We start from the raw sequence: 18882 nt of genomic DNA, 5'->3' as shown, positions 1-18882 counted from the left end.
TACCACTACCTAAGCCTAACCCTACCCCTCCCTCTGCCTACTCCTACCACTAACTTACCACTACCTAAGCCTAACCCTACCCCTCCCTCTGCCTACTCCTACCACTAACTTACCACTACCTAAGCCTAACCCTACCCCTCCCTCTGCCTACTCCTACCACTAACCTACCACTACCTAAGCCTAACCCTACCCCTCCCTCTGCCTACTCCTACCACTAACCTACCACTACCTAAGCCTAACACTACCCCTCCCTCTGCCTACTCCTACCACTAACCTACCACTACCTAAGCCTAACACTACCCCTCCCTCTGCCTACTCCTACCACTAACTTACCACTACCTAAGCCTAACACTACCCCTCCCTCTGCCTACTCCTACCACTAACCTACCACTACCTAAGCCTAACCCTACCCCTCCCTCTGCCTACTCCTACCACTAACTTACCACTACCTAAGCCTAACACTACTCCTCCCTCTGCCTACTCCTACCACTAACTTACCACTACCTAAGCCTAACCCTACCCCTCCCTCTGCCTACTCCTACCACTAACTTACCACTACCTAAGCCTAACACTACTCCTCCCTCTGCCTACTCCTACCACTAACTTACCACTACCTAAGCCTAACACTACTCCTCCCTCTGCCTACTCCTACCACTAACTTACCACTACCTAAGCCTAACCCTACCCCTCCCTCTGCCTACTCCTACCACTAACCTACCACTACCTAAGCCTAACCCTACCCCTCCCTCTGCCTACTCCTACCACTAACCTACCACTACCTAAGCCTAACCCTACCCCTCCCTCTGCCTACTCCTACCACTAACCTACCACTACCTAAGCCTAACCCTACCCCTCCCTCTGCCTACTCCTACCACTAACCTACCACTACCTAAGCCTAACACTACCCCTCCCTCTGCCTACTCCTACCACTAACTTACCACTACCTAAGCCTAACACTACCCCTCCCTCTGCCTACTCCTACCACTACCTAAGCCTAACACTACCCCTCCCTCTGCCTACTCCTACCACTACCTAAGCCTAACCCTACCCCTCCCTCTGCCTACTCCTACCACTAACCTACCACTACCTAAGCCTAACACTACCCCTCCCTCTGCCTACTCCTACCACTAACCTACCACTACCTAAGCCTAACACTACCCCTCCCTCTGCCTACTCCTACCACCAAACTACCACTACCTAAGCCTAACACTACCCCTCCCTCTGCCTACTCCTACCACTAACCTACCACTACCTAAGCCTAACACTACCCCTCCCTCTGCCTACTCCTACCACTAACCTACCGCTATCTAAGCCTAACACTACCCCTCCCTCTGCCTACTCCTACCACTAACTTACCACTACCTAAGCCTAACACTACCCCTCCCTCTGCCTACTCCTACCACTAACCTACCACTACCTAAGCCTAACACTACCCCTCCCTCTGCCTACTCCTACCACTAACCTACCACTACCTAAGCCTAACCCTACTCCTCCGTCTGCCTACCCCTACCACTAACCTACCACTACCTAAGCCTAACACTACCCCTCCCTCTGCCTACTCCTACCACTAACCTACCACTACCTAAGCCTAACACTACCCCTCCCTCTGCCTACTCCTACCACCAAACTACCACTACCTAAGCCTAATACTACCCCTCCCTCTGCCTACTCCTACCACTAACCTACCACTACCTAAGCCTAACCCTACCTCTCCCTCTGCCTACTCCTACCACTAACCTACCACTACCTAAGCCTAACCCTACTCCTCCCTCTGCCTACTCCTACCACTAACCTACCACTACCTAAGCCTAACCCTACTCCTCCCTCTGCCTACTCCTACCACTACCTACCACTACCTAAGCCTAACCCTACTCCTCCGTCTGCCTACTCCTACCACTACCTACCACTACCTAAGCCTAACACTACCCCTCCCTCTGCCTACTCCTACCACCAAACTACCACTGCCTAAGCCTAACACTACCCCTCCCTCTGCCTACTCCTACCACTAACCTACCACTACCTAAGCCTAACACTACCCCTCCCTCTGCCTACTCCTACCACTAACCTACCACTACCTAAGCCTAACACTACCCCTCCCTCTGCCTACTCCTACCACTAACCTACCACTACCTAAGCCTAACACTACCCCTCCGTCTGCCTACTCCTACCACTAACCTACCACTACCTTAGCCTAACCCTACCCCTCCCTCTGCCTACTCCTACCACTAACCTACCACTACCTAAGCCTAACACTACCCCTCCCTCTGCCTACTCCTACCACTAACCTACCACTACCTAAGCCTAACACTACCCCTCCCTCTGCCTACTCCTACCACTAACCTACCACTACCTAAGCCTAACACTACCCCTCCCTCTGCCTACTCCTACCACTACCTAAGCCTAACACTACCCCTCCCTCTGCCTACTCCTACCACTACCTAAGCCTAACACTACCCCTCCCTCTGCCTACTCCTACCACTACCTAAGCCTAACACTACCCCTCCCTCTGCCTACTCCTACCACTACCTAAGCCTAACACTACCCCTCCCTCTGCCTACTCCTACCACTACCTAAGCCTAACACTACCCCTCCCTCTGCCTACTCCTACCACTACCTAAGCCTAACACTACTCCTCCCTCTGCCTACTCCTACCACTACCTACCACTACCTAAGCCATCGCGCTGGTTCATACTTGGCACTATTTCAGCACTTTGCTGATCGCTGGTGATCAGCAAAGCGCTGCTACGAATATATCCCTATGGGAGACCAGGTATTTTATATTGGGAAAACACTGACTAAATAACCTTATAAACTAATTTTGGGAAAAATAAGCAGTTTTGTTCATTCCATTATTGTCTGTGTAATTCCCGTTTCAGCGTGCGCTGTTGTTTGCTGGCCGGGAATGCGATCTCCATAAACGGAGGCTCATAAATTGCTCATTTTCACCCTGGATAATTTATATTGCCTTTATAGAGCTCTCCTGCGCTGTTTGTGCCTCTCAGCTTGGCACGGGCCGCGCTGTCCTTGGATACAGACACTTGCTTTTGTTATTGCCTATCCGCTGGAGTTTATTTTGGCTGTGGGTAGAGTTCGCTCCTGGCACTGTGTCCTGGGACCTGCATTACATCTCCAGATGGAGGAATCTCGCTGTGTGTGCCGCTAGGCCGGCCACCGGGAGCTGCATCCCCCGTATTCTGCTGGGAGAGGTTTCTACAAATGAAACGTTTTTACACCCCCTGCTATGCTAATGATGAGCAGCTTCTCCTAGGTGTGACACAACCATTCATTTGTCATTAAAGGCAACTTTGTCTTTATCCTTTTTCATTTTTGAGACCCATTTTAATAGCAGTCAGAGAGTGTTCTGTAGAGATTCACTGAGATCTGGTACCGTATATAGATTCACTGAGATCTGGTACCATACAGAGATTCACTGAGATCTGGTACCATACAGAGATTCACTGAGATCTGGTACCATACAGAGATTCACTGAGATCTGGTATCATATATAGATTCACTGAGATCTGGTACCATACAGAGATTCACTGAGCTCTGGTACCTTATAGAGATTCACTGAGCTCTGGTACCATACAGAGATTCACTGAGCTCTGGTACCATACAGAGATTCACTGAGATCTGGTACCATATATAGATTCACTGAGATCTGGTACCGTATATAGATTCACTGAGATCTGGTACCGTATATAGATTCACTGAGATCTGGTACCATACAGAGATTCACTTAGATCTGGTACCATACAGAGATTCACTGAGATCTGGTACCATATATAGATTCACTGAGATCTGGTACCATACAGAGATTCACTGAGCTCTGGTACCATACAGAGATTCACTGAGATCTGGTACCATACAGAGATTCACTGAGATCTGGTACCGTATATAGATTCACTGAGATCTGGTACCATACAGAGATTCACTGAGATCTGGTACCATATATAGATTCACTGAGATCTGGTACCATACAGAGATTCACTGAGATCTGGTACCATACAGAGATTCACTGAGCTCTGGTACCTTATAGAGATTCACTGAGCTCTGGTACCATACAGAGATTCACTGAGATCTGGTACCATACAGAGATTCACTGAGATCTGGTACCATACAGAGATTCACTGAGATCTGGTACCATATATAGATTCACTGAGATCTGGTACCATACAGAGATTCACTGAGATCTGGTACCATATATAGATTCACTGAGATCTGGTACCATACAGAGATTCACTGAGCTCTGGTACCATACAGAGATTCACTGAGCTCTGGTACCATACAGAGATTCACTGAGCTCTGGTACCTTATAGAGATTCACTGAGATCTGGTACCATATATAGATTCACTGAGATCTGGTACCATACAGAGATTCACTGAGCTCTGGTACCATACAGAGATTCAACGAGATCTGGTACCATACAGAGATTCACTGAGCTCTGGTACCATACAGAGATTCACTGAGATCTGGTACCATACAGAGATTCACTGAGCTCTGGTACCATACAGAGATTCACTGAGCTCTGGTACCATATAGAGATTCACTGAGCTCTGGTACCTTATAGAGATTCACTGAGTTCTGGTACCTTAGAGATTCACTGAGCTCTGGTACCATACAGAGATTCACTGAGCTCTGGTAACATGCAGAGATTCACTGAGTTTTGGCACCATACAGAGATTCACTGAGCTCTGGTACCATATAGAGATTCACTGAGATCTGGTACCATATAGAGATTCACTGAGATCTGGTACCTTATAGATATTCACTGAGATCTGGTACCATATATAGATTCACTGAGATCTGGTACCATATATAGATTCACTGAGATCTGGTACCATACAGAGATTCACTGAGATCTGGTACCATACAGAGATTCACGGAGATCTGGTACCATACAGAGATTCACTGAGCTCTGGTACCATATAGAGATTCACTGAGCTCTGGTACCTTATAGAGATACACTGAGATCTGGTAACATACAGAGATTCACTGAGCTCTGGTACCTTATAGAGATTCCCTGAGCTCTGGTACCTTATAGAGATTCCCTGAGCTCTGGTACCTTATAGAGATTCCCTGAGCTCTGGTACCATTTAGAGATTCACTGAGCTCTGGTACCATATAGAGATTCACTGAGCTCTGGTACCATATAGAGATTCACTGAGCTCTGGTACCATACCGAGATTCACTGAGATCTGGTACCATACAGAGATTCACTGAGCTTTGGTACCATACAGAGATTCACTGAGCTCTGGTACCATACAGAGATTCACTGAGATCTAGTACCATATAGAGATTCACTGAGCTCTGGTACCATACAGAGATTCACTTAGCTCTGATACCATGTAGAGATTCACTGAGCTCTGGTACCATACAGAGATTCACTGAGCTCTGGTACCATACAGAGATTCACTGAGCTCTGGTACCATACAGAGATTCACTGAGCTCTGGTACCATACAGAGATTCACTGAGCTCTGGTACCATACAGAGATTCACTGAGCTCTGGTACCATACAGAGATTCACTGAGCTCTGGTACCATACAGAGATTCACTGAGCTGTGGTACCATACAGAGATTCACTGAGCTCTGGTACCACACAGAGATTCACTGCGCTCTGGTACCATATAGAGATTCACTGAACTCTGGTACCATACAGAGATTCACTGTGCTCTGGTACCATATAGAGATTCACTGAGCTCTGGTACCATACAGAGATTCACTGAGCTCTGGTACCTTATAGAGATTCACTGAGCTCTGGTACCTTATAGAGATTCACTGAGCTCTGGTACCATACAGAGATTCACTGAGCTCTGGTACCTTATAGAGATTCACTGAGATCTGGTACCGTACGTGAAAATATGCAAAAGACATCAAAGCAGTCTCTTTTCTAATTTTGTACTTTGTATAATGTTTTAGAGGGAAAACTGGTTTGACAATACCTCTTTCCGAAAGAAATACTGCATGCGGTAGAAATCTTAGTGACTTGTCATGCAGTTTTTCTGTAAATTACCAAACTATTACCGTATGTGTGAAAATCTTAATTTAATTTTGAAAAAAAAGGCTTAAAGTGAACCCGAGGTGAGAGGGATATGAAGGCTGCCATATTTATTACCATTTAAGCAATACCAGTTGCCTGGCTGTCCTGCTAATCTGTCTCTAATACCTTTAGCCATAGCCCCTGAACAAGCATGCAGCAGATCAGTTGCTCTGACTGAAGTGAGACTGGATTAGCTGCATGCTTGTCTCAGGTGTGTGATTCAGCCACTACTGCAGCCAAATAGATCAGCAGGGTGCCAGGCAACTGGTATTGTTTAAAAGGAAATAAATGTGGCAGCCTTCATATCACGCTCACTTCAGGTTCACTTTAAATACCGCATGATTTAAATTTCCGAAATTCAGAAATGACCAGTGACCTCCCAGGCTTCCTAGGAACAGTAGACTGTCTATTGGGAAAGTGTAAATGTGCTGATTAATTCCTCAGCCTAGTGCTCTGGATTCACTTATCATATCGTCACGCGCTTTTCATTCTGAGGACCTTATTATGTGTTTGTTCTTAAAGGACCACTACAGAAAAACAGTAGAATTTTAAAATGCTTGTGTATAAAATGTACATTTGTTCCTGAGTATAATGCAGGGCTGTGGAGTCGGTACAAAAATCTTCCGACTCCAACTCCTCAGTTTCTGAAACCACGACTCCAACTCAGACTCCGGGAACTCAAAATTGCTCAGACTCCTCGACTCCGACTCCTTAGTCTAATACTTAACAGGGCTGTGGATTTTGTACAAAAATCATGCGACTCCGAATCCCGACTCCGACTCCTCAGTTTCTGAAACTCCGACTCCAACTCCGACTCCGGGTGCCCAAAATTGCCCCGACTCCAATTACGACTCCACAGCCCTGGTATAATGCACTATAAATTATTATTTTTCCCTATGTCGCTGTTACTTACGGTATGCCTTGAAAATCTGACAGGTTTTGAACTAGTCCATGTCCTCATGGGAGATTCTCTGGCTTTTCTCTATTTTCAAAAGCACTTCCTGAATGGCAGTGGCTCAGTCCAACTGCCAACATAGCGTGCGAGCATGTAGGAATGAGCAGTGAGATGCAAATCCAAGTTGATGCAGGATTATGTAAAGTTTGTATGCAGATGTATGCAGCTTAAAAATGGACCAATCAAATCCCACCCAGGCTTAACCTGATTGGTCCATTTTAAAGCCGCATATATTTGCATCCAGAATTTACATCATCTTGCATAAATTCTGGATTTTTTGCGTCTCACTGATCATCCCTAGCAGGGAGTGTCTGTCTCTGTCTGCAACCTAATATAGATTCTTTCCATAGAATGCTTTTGTAAACAATTAAGCAAATACTGAAAGTCACCCGTGAGTAGATGGACTAGTCCAAAACCTGTCAGATCTGTTCTATTTTTACTGCCTTACTGAAAGTGACAACCACATAGGAGAAAAGAATTTGATAGTGAATGTTACTCTGGGAGAAATGTACTTCATATACGCGTGTATTTTACATTTTACAGTTTTTTTGCGATGGTGGTTCTTTAACTGCGTGATATTGAATAGCTATTGCCGCAGTCTGTATCAGGCCTGGAACCCACTAGCAGCGCTTTTCTGAGTGGTTTGTGATGTGAAAAGCTCTTGCTAATGTAATGCTCTGGGTGTGGTCCCACTTGAGCGATGTGATTGTATAAGAATCCCCCATAGCATTGCATCAGCAAGAGCTGTACAAATCACTGGCGCTTAGAAAAGGCTGCTAGTGGGTTTGAGCCCTCAGGCTGGTTTGGGCAGGTAGGATGTTGACATTAAGCAGTTTCCCGCACTCTCTCAGCTGTCTACTAATCTCTTGCAGAAAAGCCATTGCCAAATCGGGAGCCCAGCACCTGACGCCGTCCTCCAGCGTCCTGCCGAGCGACTCGGAAACGCACATCCGCAGCACCGTGGATTGGAGTGTGAGTATGCCCCGCCTCGTATCACTGTATACACGACACACTATGATTTATGCAGCTCGGGAATGGACCAATCACACGCAGCACGGTAGACTGGAGTGTGAGTATGCCCCGCCCCATATCACTGTAGATACAGTGGGTTGCAAAAGTATTCGGCCCCCTTGAAGTTTTCCACATTTTGTCACATTACTGCCACAAACATGAATCAATTTTATTAGAATTCCACGTGAAAGACCAATACAAAGTAGTGTACACCTGAGAAGTGGAACGAAAATCATACATGATTCCAAACATTTTTTACATATCAATAACTGCAACGTGGGGTGTGCATAATTATTCAGCCCCCTTTGATCTGAGTGCAGTCAGTTGCCTATAGACATTGCCTGATGAGTGCTAATGACTAAATAGAGTGGACCTGTGTGTAATCTAATGTCAGTACAAATACAGCTGCTCTGTGAGGGCCTCAGAGGTTGTCTAAGAGAATATTGGGAGCAACAACACCATCAAGTCCAAAGAACACACCAGACAGGTCAGGGATCAAGTTATTGAGAAATGGAAAGCAGGCTTAGGCTACAAAAAATTTCCAAAGCCTTGAACATCCCAAGGAGCACTGTTCAAGCAATCATTCAGAAATGGAAGGAGTATGGCACAACTGTAAACCTACCAAGATAAGGCCATCCACCTAAACTCACAGGCCGAACAAGGAGAGCGCTGTTCAGAAATGCAGTCAAGAGGCCCATGGTGACTCTGGACGAGCTGCAGAGATCTACAGCTCAGGTGGGGGAATCTGTCCATAGGACAACTGTTAGTCATGCACTGTACAAAGTTGTCCTTTATGGAAGAGTGGCAAGAAGAAAGGCATTGTTAACAGAAAAGCATAAGAAGTCCCGTTTGCAGTTTGCCACAAGCCATGTGGGGGACACACCAAACATGTGGAAGAAGATGCTCTGGTCAGATGAAACCAAAATGGAACTTTTTGGCCAAAATGCAAAACGCTATGTGTGGCGGAAAACTAACACTGCACATCACTCTGAACACACCATCCCTAGAGATGTAGCGAACTGTTCGCCGGCGAACGGTTCCAGCCGAACTTTGGGGGTTCGCGTTCACCTGCACCAGGCGAACTTTTGCGGAAGTTCGATTCGCCTCATAATGATCTATTGAGCAAAACTTTGACCCTCTACATTACAGTCAGCTTATTGCCAAACACACTGCTCTCACTGCTGGAGGCCCGCCCCCCCTCCCTCCTCCAAGCAAGGTCCTTATGCCATTTCACTCACTTGTCTGCCTACACTAATTAGTTAAGGGACAGCTGCTACTTCCTCCTCCCACCTCCCTTCTCCCTCCTCCCACCTCCCTTCTCCCTCCTCCCTTCTACCCTTCTACCTATTCCCTCCTCCTTCCTACCGGAGGGAGGAGGGTCTCATCTGCCAGGGAATTATACTATTTCAAAAACCAGTTTACATACCATAGCTGGGAATCGAACCCAGGTCTAACTGTGTGGTGGGCAAGCATCCTAACCGCTGTACCACAACAGTACTAACTGAAGCTGGCCTTGCATTTACTATTTATGCTCAATGCAATAGAAACATTAGGTTGCTTAAAGGGAACCTTAACTGAGAGTGATATGGATGTTTCCTGTAAACAATACCTATTGCCTGGCAGTCCAGCTGATCTCTGTGACTGCAATAGTGGCTGAATCACACCCTGAAACAAGCATGCAGCTAATCCAGTCTGACTTCAGTCAGAGCACCTGATCTGCATGCTTGTTCAGGGGCTGTGGCTAAAAGTATTAGAGACACAGGATCAGCAGGCGATTCAGGCAACTGGTATTATTTTAAAAGGAAAAATCCATATCCTTCTCCCTTTAGGTTCCCTTTAAGGATTTGTAGCATAAAAGCCAACTCACATTGGCTGGGATTTGAACCTGGGTCTCACTGTGTGGTGGGCAAGCACGCTAACCACTGTACCACAACAGTACTAACTGAAGCTGGCCTAGCAGTTACCATTTATGCTCAATACAAGAGAAAAAGTAAACAGTAAGCCAGCACCTATTTAGTAGGAGACCTTAGGCAAGTCTTCCTAACACTGCTACTGCCTATAGAGCATGCCCTAGTGGCTGCAGCTCTGGTGCTTTGAGTCCGCCAGGAGAAAAGCGTGATATAAATGTTATTTGTCTTGTCTACTTTTTCTCTTGTATTGAGCATAAATGGTAAATGCTAGGCCAGCTTCAGTTAGTACTGTTGTGGTACAGTGGTTAGGGTGCTTGCCCACCACACAGTGAGACCCAGGTTCAAATCCCAGCCAATGTGAGTTGGCTTTTATGCTACAAATCCTTAAAGGGAACCTAAACGTGAAGGATATGGATTTTTCCTTTTAAAATAATACCAGTTACCTGAATAGCCTATTGATCCTGTGTCTCTAATACTTTTAGCCACAGCCCCTGAACAAGCATGCAGATCAGGTGCTCTGACTGAAGTCAGACTGGATTAGCTGCATGCTTGTTTCAGGGTGTGATTCAGCCACTATTGCAGTCACAGAGATCAGCGGGACTGCCAGGCAACTGGTATTGTTTACAGGAAACATCCATATCACTCTCAGTTAAGGTTCCCTTTAAGCAACCTAATGTTTCTATTGCATTGAGCATAAATAGTAAATGCTAGGCCAGCATCAGTTAGTACTGTTGTGGTACAGCGGTTAGGATGCTTGCCCACCACACAGTGAGAGCTGGGTTCGATTCCCAGCTATGGTATGTAAACTGGTTTTTGAAATAGTATAATTCCCTGGCAGATGAGTCCCTCCTCCCTCCGGTAGGAGGGAGGAGGGAATAGGTAGAAGGGTAGAAGGGTTGGAGGGAGGAGGGAGGGCCTTCAGGTATTCGAGCCCTTGGAGGGAGGAGGGAGGGCCTTCAGGTATTAGAGCCCTTGAAACATGTTTTCTATCATTTTTCCAGCCGGTAGAATTTTTTCAAATTTTCAAAGTTCGCCTCCCCATTGAAGACTATTGCGGGGCGCAAACTTTTTCGCGAACCGAACCTTTCGCTGAGGTTCACAAACAGGGTTCGCGAACCGAAAATCGGAGGTTCGCGACATCTCTAACCATCCCCACTGTCAAATATGGTGGTGGCAGCATCATGCTCGGGGGGTGCATCTCTTCAGCAGGGACAGGGAAGCTGGTCAGAGTTGATGAGAAGATGGATGGAGCCAAATACAGGGCAAACTTGGAAGAAAACCTCTTGGAGACTGCAAAAGACTTGAGACTGGGGCGGAGGTTCACCTTCCAGCAGGACAATGACCCTAAACATAAAGCCAGGGCAACAATGGAATGGTTTAAAACAAAACATATCTATGTGTTAGAATAGCCCAGTCAAAGCCCAGATCTAAATCCAATCGAGAATCTGTGGCAAGATCTGAAAACTGCTGTTCACAAACGCTGTCCATCTAATCTGACTGAGCTGGAGCTGTTTTGCAAAGAAGAATGGGCAAGGATTTCAGTCTGTAGATGTGCAAAGCTGGTAGAGACATACCCTAAAAGACTGGCAGCTGTAATTGCAGCAAAAGGTGGTTCTACAAAGTATTGACTCGGGGGGCTGAATAATTACGCACACCCCACTTTGCAGTTATTTATTTGTAAAAAATGTTTGGAATGATGTATGATTTCCGTTCCACTTCTCACTTGTACACCACTTTGTATTGGTCTTTCACGTGGAATTCCAAAAAAATTGATTCATGTTTGTGGCAGTAATGTGACAAAATGTGGAAAACTTCAAGGGGGCCGAATACTTTTGCAACCCACTGTATATGTTAAATTACCACAGCCCAATAGTAGAATGTTGGCAGTTTTTACCAATATTCTGCTAGTAGCTATTTCTGGCGCCCATATGTCCCCAGCGGAGTCCTCTTTACTCACAGTCCGTACTTATTATGTATGCAGGATTGTCCTTCCTGCCTCATCTATGTACTGCACAGCCCTTTATAATCAAATCGTATGCCGTACCCAAGGCCTCCTTTCCAACATGATGGGAAATTATTTCGTAGTTAAAGTGAACCCGAGGTGAGAGTTATATGGAGGCTGCCATATTTATTTCCTTTTAAGCAGTACTAGTTGCCTGGCAGTCCTGCTGATCCTTTGCCTCTAATACTTTTAGCCATAGCCCCTGAACAAGCATGCAGCAGATCAGGTGTTTCTGACATTATTGTCAGATCTGGCAAGATTAGCTGCATGCTTGTCTCTGGTGTGATTCAGACACTACTGCAGCCAAATAGATCAGCAGGGCAGCCAGGCAACTGGTATTGTTTAACAGGAAATAAAAATGGCAGCCTCCATATCCCTCTTACCTCGGGTTCATTGTGGGGCCATTGTGTATGAATTTCAACAACTTGGTCTTTGCATCTCTCCCCACAAAGCTGAAGTAAAGCAATTTTATAATTCCTAATGATGCAGACTTGATGTGAGACTTCTTTCCAGGCTTCCAGTGCTGCCAGTTCCCCTTCCTCCTGATACTCGCAGTCGGTAGGGATTTGTGGTAGAGCTGCCCGTTTCCTTACATCCTGCAGTGAACTTTAGAAATGGGGTGTGGCCAGACTGCCAAGTCCCCTCCCTCTCTCCATCCCAGTATCAATGAAAAGTAGGTGTGGCCAGACTACCAAGCCTCCTCCCTCTCTCCCTCAAACTATCAGTGAAAGGGAGGTGTGGCTCAGTATCCACTTGCCCTCTTCCTGCTCTTCGTCTTGGTTATAAGGTGTGGCCAGAATGTCACTCCTCCTCCTTCCTGCTATTCTCAGTGGGAGGGGGTGGTGGGATGTGGCTTTCACTTACTTTGCATCTTGCAGTGCGTTTTAGGAATGGACTGCAGGTAGACTGTCACTCCTGATAATCTAAAGGTGGCCACACACTATACAATAAAATGATCCGATTTTACAGTAATTCGATAAAAACAATCGGATCTCCCGAAAAAATCGAAAGCTTTTTTTAATTCGACTTAAAAATCCGATCGGATTTCCCGTTTTTTTTCGATTTAAATCGATCCGAAATGCCAGATATTTCTCCTCAATTTCTACTAAAGATTGTATGGTGTGTGTTGGACTGTTCATTTATTAATATACACACCCTAGCAATTTTCTCTGGGTTTCCAATCATTTTTATCATAATTGGGGAAAAAAATGAACATAGTTGTGTGGTACATTGGTCATAATTTTGAAATATTACAATCAGTCAGAAAAATGCATTGCAATTGTTAAATTGAACAGATATTTTAAAAAAATTGTATGGTGTGTGGCCACCTTTAGCCAGAAGGTGGTGTCGCAATGCTGCCACTTGCCCTCCATCCAACAACGCATTTTGAGAATGGGGTGTGGCCAGGCTGCCACTCCCTCTCCCTCACTGTGTAATTTGGGCAGCATCAACAGACTGAGCCCGAATTACAGAAAGATTGTCGGCAAGGAAATTTAGGAATTAATTTACAGTAGGGGAATATATTAAAAAAATAAGGTAGGCACACCCAAACTTACCTGCGCCCTTCTCACAGCTACATGTGCTAGCCTCCATTTTACCCTGTGTCCCTTTAACTAAGCGCTTTGTAGGACTTGAGTTGCCCGTACATCAGTATCTCACACTAATCGTATCTGATCAGGGAGACACTTGCCCATACACCGCACACCGATTTCTGATAGATTTCAGCATGTAATCTATCCAAAATCGGCCTAGTGACCCGCCTGCCTTCCCGCCGAGTGTAAAATGCTCGAATGCTAATAAAATAATCTGGAATTGGATGTTCGGTTGGGCTGCGGACTTGGTATATGTTTGGCCACCTTCTGAAAACTCTTGTTATGGGAGTATAATGTGTGCTCTGTCAATAGCGACTTCATAAAAATGCAGCTACAACTCCCCCCCGCCTAAGAAATGTTCTGTCTTCCTGTTTGGGTTGTCCTCAGCCCCTGGAGACCCCCGGCTTTCCCAGTTCCTGTGCGGAAACACTCTGTAAGCTTGCTTTCTTCTCCTGTAATATTCACATCGCTGGAGCCGCCCTGCTTTTAATTATCCCTTTTGGACAGTTCTTATACTCTTATTAACCGTTCTTGTTTTGGGCTTCCCCGGTGATGACTTTGTCTCCCGGCTGAGTTGCCGTACGGCAGAGTTTCCATCTTGCCGATGTTGCTGTCGCACCGCCTTCATGTCCGGACCTTGGTGGGCTGCCAGAGGGCTCTCTCGGCAGAACGCTAAATATATTAACTCTTTAGCAGCCAAATTAAGTAAAACTTTATGTGGCTGCAGTGGTGAATTTCTCCTGCGGCTGGGAAAGTGTGCCTTCCCCAGAATGGCAGGGTAGGCAGAGCGGGCGGCAGGGAGCTCATATACATACCTGTCCATATGGCTGGAATGGCCGCTTCTCCCTCCATCGCGGTGGCGATGTAATCCCGACATGTCTTCTTGGTCCCGATCACATGATATGACGTGTGACTGATATCAATGAGACCGTGCCAGCGTTACAGCGCCACACGGTGGTGGAAGAGGAGTGATAGAAGAGTCTCTACCACCACCAGGTGGCGCTGTGACGCTGACACTGTCACTTGGATCCAGATCACATGACACATCATGTGATCGGGACCCAGAAGACCTGCCGGAAGTTCTGAGCCGCCGGTGGAGTAAGAGAGGAAGCCGTCCGGAGCAGGTAACTAGAACTGCCCCCTGCCACCCGCTCTGCATGGCTACACTAGGCAACCAAACAAGATTTGCAGGCAGAGGCTTAACTACTTAATGACCGCGTCACACCAATTGGTGTGAATGCAGCAGCAGCCCCAGGACCGCCTAACACCAGTTGCCGGGAAGTCCAAGTGTGTTGCTGCGGATCGTGCGCAATTGGCGCGCCCATCCCAACTTGAGTGATGGAGCTTCTCTCCGTCATCGGTCTCCCAGCAGCGATCGCCGCTAGGAGACTGAAACCGCCGTCTATTTACATTGTACAGTGCTGCGATCTACGGCAGCGCAGTACTGGTGACAGCCGTGTGACTCGGCTGTCCCCCTGGGAGGCACAGAAGCAATCGGCTCTCATAGGCTGATGCCTATGACAGCCGATCGTTGTGGTTGGCTGGCGGGGGGAGGGAGGGAGGGAGGGGAAAAAATAGTCAAATTTAATTAAAAAACACCAACAAATAAATATATTAATACATAAACAAACATGCCGGCAGGGATCAGAGCCCACCAACAGAGAGCTCTGTTGGTGGACAGAAAAGGGATGGGGGATCACTTGTGTGCTGACTTTTACTGCTCTGCAGCGAGCATTTAAAGCTGCAGAACCCTAATCAGTAAAAAATAGCCTGGTCACTACGGGGGGTGTAAGCGTATGGTCTTGAAGTGGTTAACAGTACTTCTGTGCCTGTGCATAATGCTCCAGGCAACGGGAGTGTGACCGCGAGCGGCGCGGCAGTACGCTCATGCAGGCGCAATAGATGCCGACCTGGTGAGGTCAGTATCTCCAACAGAGGGGAACACAGGACGCCGGAGCTACTGGGAGGGACAGATAGGCTGCCGGGGCTGGAGGAAGCCTCAGGCAAGTAGATCTGTTTTTTTTTCTTTTTGCTCTGACTTTTCCTTTAACCCCTTAAAGCGGACACAAACCAAACTTTTTTAATTCATAATATTTAGTTGCACCACTCTGACACATACAAAGATAAACACTCCTTCAAGCCTATGATCATTTCAGTGCATGCTTTTCACCCTTCTCTTTTCATTACTAGGGTTATACTGGTGGCAGCCATTAGCAATTCCTCCATTGCTGGACACCACCTACTCCACCAGTCTGCCGGATTCTGTCCCGGAAATTTGAAAGGAAGGGAGGGGTTCCTCCAATAAATGTAAAATATTTTATATTTGTCATCATGCAGCTGAAAAAAGGCTGCTATTTATTATTATAATTTAGAAAATAGATTTTATTTCTGAAAGCTTGTATTTTTAATTTGGGTCCACTTTAATGAAAAGCTGACTTATAAAAACGTCCTGCTACAGCCTCTTAATGGTTCCAGGACGTTTTTATAAGGCAGACAGTGCTGCTGCCGCTGTGCACGTGAGATTAGTGGAAAAAAAACCCACCAAAGAAAAAATACACCTTTATTTCCAAATAATATCTTGTCACCATACTTTGTACTAAAGACATAATTAAAATCTTGTGATAACCAGAACAAATAGGCAGATACAATGTGTGGGTTTTATGCACAGTAGCGGTGTTCATCTTAAAACTATAGGGGATGAAATTGGAGAAATAGTGTATTTTTTCATTTTTTCCTTGTTTTTCCCTTTAAAATTGTAACGATCGGTGTCAACACACAGAGAGAATCTGATTATTGGTGATCTGCAGTATCACAAAGAATACAGATGTATACCTGATTATTGATGATCTGCAGAATCACCGATAATACAAGTATGACTAACCTCTGGACACCTAGTAATGAGTAAGTGTTTTGGTGCAACAGTAGGCTATCTCCCGTGGGACGAGAGACGCAGAAGTTATGAGCATGGACCACCCGAGGAGCAGGTGGCCTTTGGCTGTGTGGGAACTATCTCCTAGGAGAGGGGATAGAGATAACCTGGGAGCCAATGATTCCCTGTTATACTGGGAATCAGACTATACTGCAGCCAACACCTGGTGGAATGGTGTTACTGCTAGTACAGTTAGACTGGGCACTCAGGGAGAGTGACAGCTTGGGTGGTCGGGCAGGCCAGGTCAGCAACACACGAGCAGATCAGGTACAGAGAGAGAGAGAGAGAGATTGATTCGGTAACCGGGTACAGGCAGGGTCTGGCAACAGGTAGGCAGATATGCAGAGGTACCGAATCAGAGAGCAAGAGAAAGGTCGACAGAGAAAATGGTCATAACATACAAGTATAACAAAGTCCTAGACTGGGGTGTGAGTTCCTTGGTCTCGACACCCAGGAACTAGTCTAGAGTATAACACAGCAATGACACAGTATCCCTAAGCTTGGGTGTGAGGTCCTTGGTCCCAAAACCGTGGAACTGGTCTAAATGATAATACAGCAATGACACAGTATCCCTAAGCTTGGGTTTGAGGTCCGTGGTCACAACACCCTGGAACTAGTCTAAAGTATAACACATCAAATGACACAGTATCCCTAAGCTTGGGTGTGAGGTCCGTGGTCACAACACCCTGGAACTGGTCTAAATGATAACACAGCAATGACACAGTATCCCTAAGCTTGGGTGTGAGGTCCGTGGTCACAACACCCTGGAACTGGTCTAACATATAACACAAATGTAATCTGGCTAAGTGTGAATTCCCAGGTCCTCCTGGTTCTAACACACTGTGAGATCTGACTGGTCTGAGTGCTCACACGTAAGTATTCGCAACGGCAGACAACCAGCAACTGACAGGCAAGAAGTATATATAGTGCAGCGCTCCTCAGCGCCGCCCAGCACCACTCAGCCAATCACCCACCGCGCTGGGATCAGCTGATCCCTCTCCTATTGGCATAAAGGGCCTGCCTGTTAGCGCGCGCGGGCATAGCTCTCCATCTGTGTGCACTACTAGGCTCAGACAAACCAGAAGCATGCTGCTGTGCGGAAACCGCCGGTCTGAACGTGGAGACAGCCGCTCCGCTGCCAGACCGCGCGGCGGTGTCTCCGCAATCCATTACAAAAATGCATAGAAAATAAAGTAATTACTGAAAACAAATATCAACCCCAAAAAGCCAAATTGGTGGTGAAAGAAACAATTAGTAGTGATTAAGCTATTGGCAAATGAAAGGGATGAGCACTGAAAGGTGAAAATCGCTCTTGTCCGTCAGGGCAAAAACTCCTCTGGGGTGAAGTGGTTAAGGTGGCCACACACACCATACAATTAAAAGATCCAGTTTTACACAAATTCGATAAACATGATCAATTGTACCGAAAAATCGTCACCGCTTTTTTTATTCATTTGAGATATCTGATGGAATTTCCAATTTTTATTTGATGAAAGAAGATCAAGAGTGTTGGGTTTTTCTGATCAATGTATATGAAAATTGAATGTTGTAGGGTAGATTGACAATTTCTTAATAAACAGACCCAAGAAATATTTTTCTGTTTTCAGTCATTTTTATCATAATTGATTAAAAATTGAACATATGTGTGTGGTGCATTAGTCAGATTTTTGAAAAGTTACAAAATTGATTCCAATTATTGAGTTGAAAAAATATTTTTAAAAAATTGTATGGTGTGTGTGGTCACCTTTAGAATGCATCAGCAGCTTTCAAACGAACCATTTTGTTTGAAGCTGCTAATTGGTTAAACAAATAATGTATAACAGAGGAGAAAATCGCTCCACCTCCATAATAAAAATGCAGCAGTGATCAGTGCTGTATTTATTGTTCTGTCATTTAATGGCGATGGGACACGAAAGTTTGGGCAACCTTGTTAATCGTCATGATTTTCCTGTATAAATAAGTGGTGCTGGTCTGTGGGGTGACTCTGACCGTTCTCACCTTTCATCGTTTCTGTTTATCCGAGATTTTTCTTGGTCTGCCACTTCAAACCTTAACTTGAACTGAGCCTGTGGTCTTCCATTTCCTCAATATGTTCCTAACTGTGGAAACAAACAGCTGAAATCTCTGAGACAGCTTTCTGTATCCTTCCCCTAAATCATGATGGTGAACAATCTTTGTCTTCAGGTCATTTGAGAGTTGTTTTGAGACCCCCATGTTGCTACAATTAAAAAAGTTGGGAAACTTACAATTGACCCCCTTAAATACTCTTTCTCATAATTGGATTCACCTGTGTATGTAGGGCAGGGGTCACTGAGCTTACCAAGCCAAATTGAGTTCCGATAATTAGTTCTAAAGGTTTTGGAATCAATAAAATGACAATAGTGCCCACATTTTTGCACCTGCCTAATTTTATTTAAACCATTATTGCGCACGTTCTGTAA

The 18882-nt window shown here is 45.8% G+C and overlaps 1 protein-coding gene across 7 annotated transcripts in view; it reads left to right on the top strand.

Moving 5' to 3' along the window:
* The window catches only part of DGKZ (diacylglycerol kinase zeta), a 514388-nt gene that overhangs the window by 282725 nt on the left and 212781 nt on the right, over positions 1 to 18882 (top strand). For all 7 annotated transcript variants that reach the window (XM_068260321.1, XM_068260320.1, XM_068260319.1 and 4 more), the window contains one exon: positions 7870 to 7969. In XM_068260321.1, coding sequence (XP_068116422.1) covers positions 7870 to 7969 — 100 coding nt within the window. The remainder of the gene's footprint in view (positions 1 to 7869; positions 7970 to 18882) is intronic.

The sequence above is a fragment of the Hyperolius riggenbachi genome, chromosome 11, assembly GCF_040937935.1.
Source record: "Hyperolius riggenbachi isolate aHypRig1 chromosome 11, aHypRig1.pri, whole genome shotgun sequence".
In the NCBI taxonomy this organism is placed as follows: Eukaryota; Metazoa; Chordata; class Amphibia; order Anura; family Hyperoliidae; genus Hyperolius; species Hyperolius riggenbachi.
Note: the sequence above shows the minus strand (reverse complement) of the source record. Positions and strands in the feature narration are given on the sequence as shown.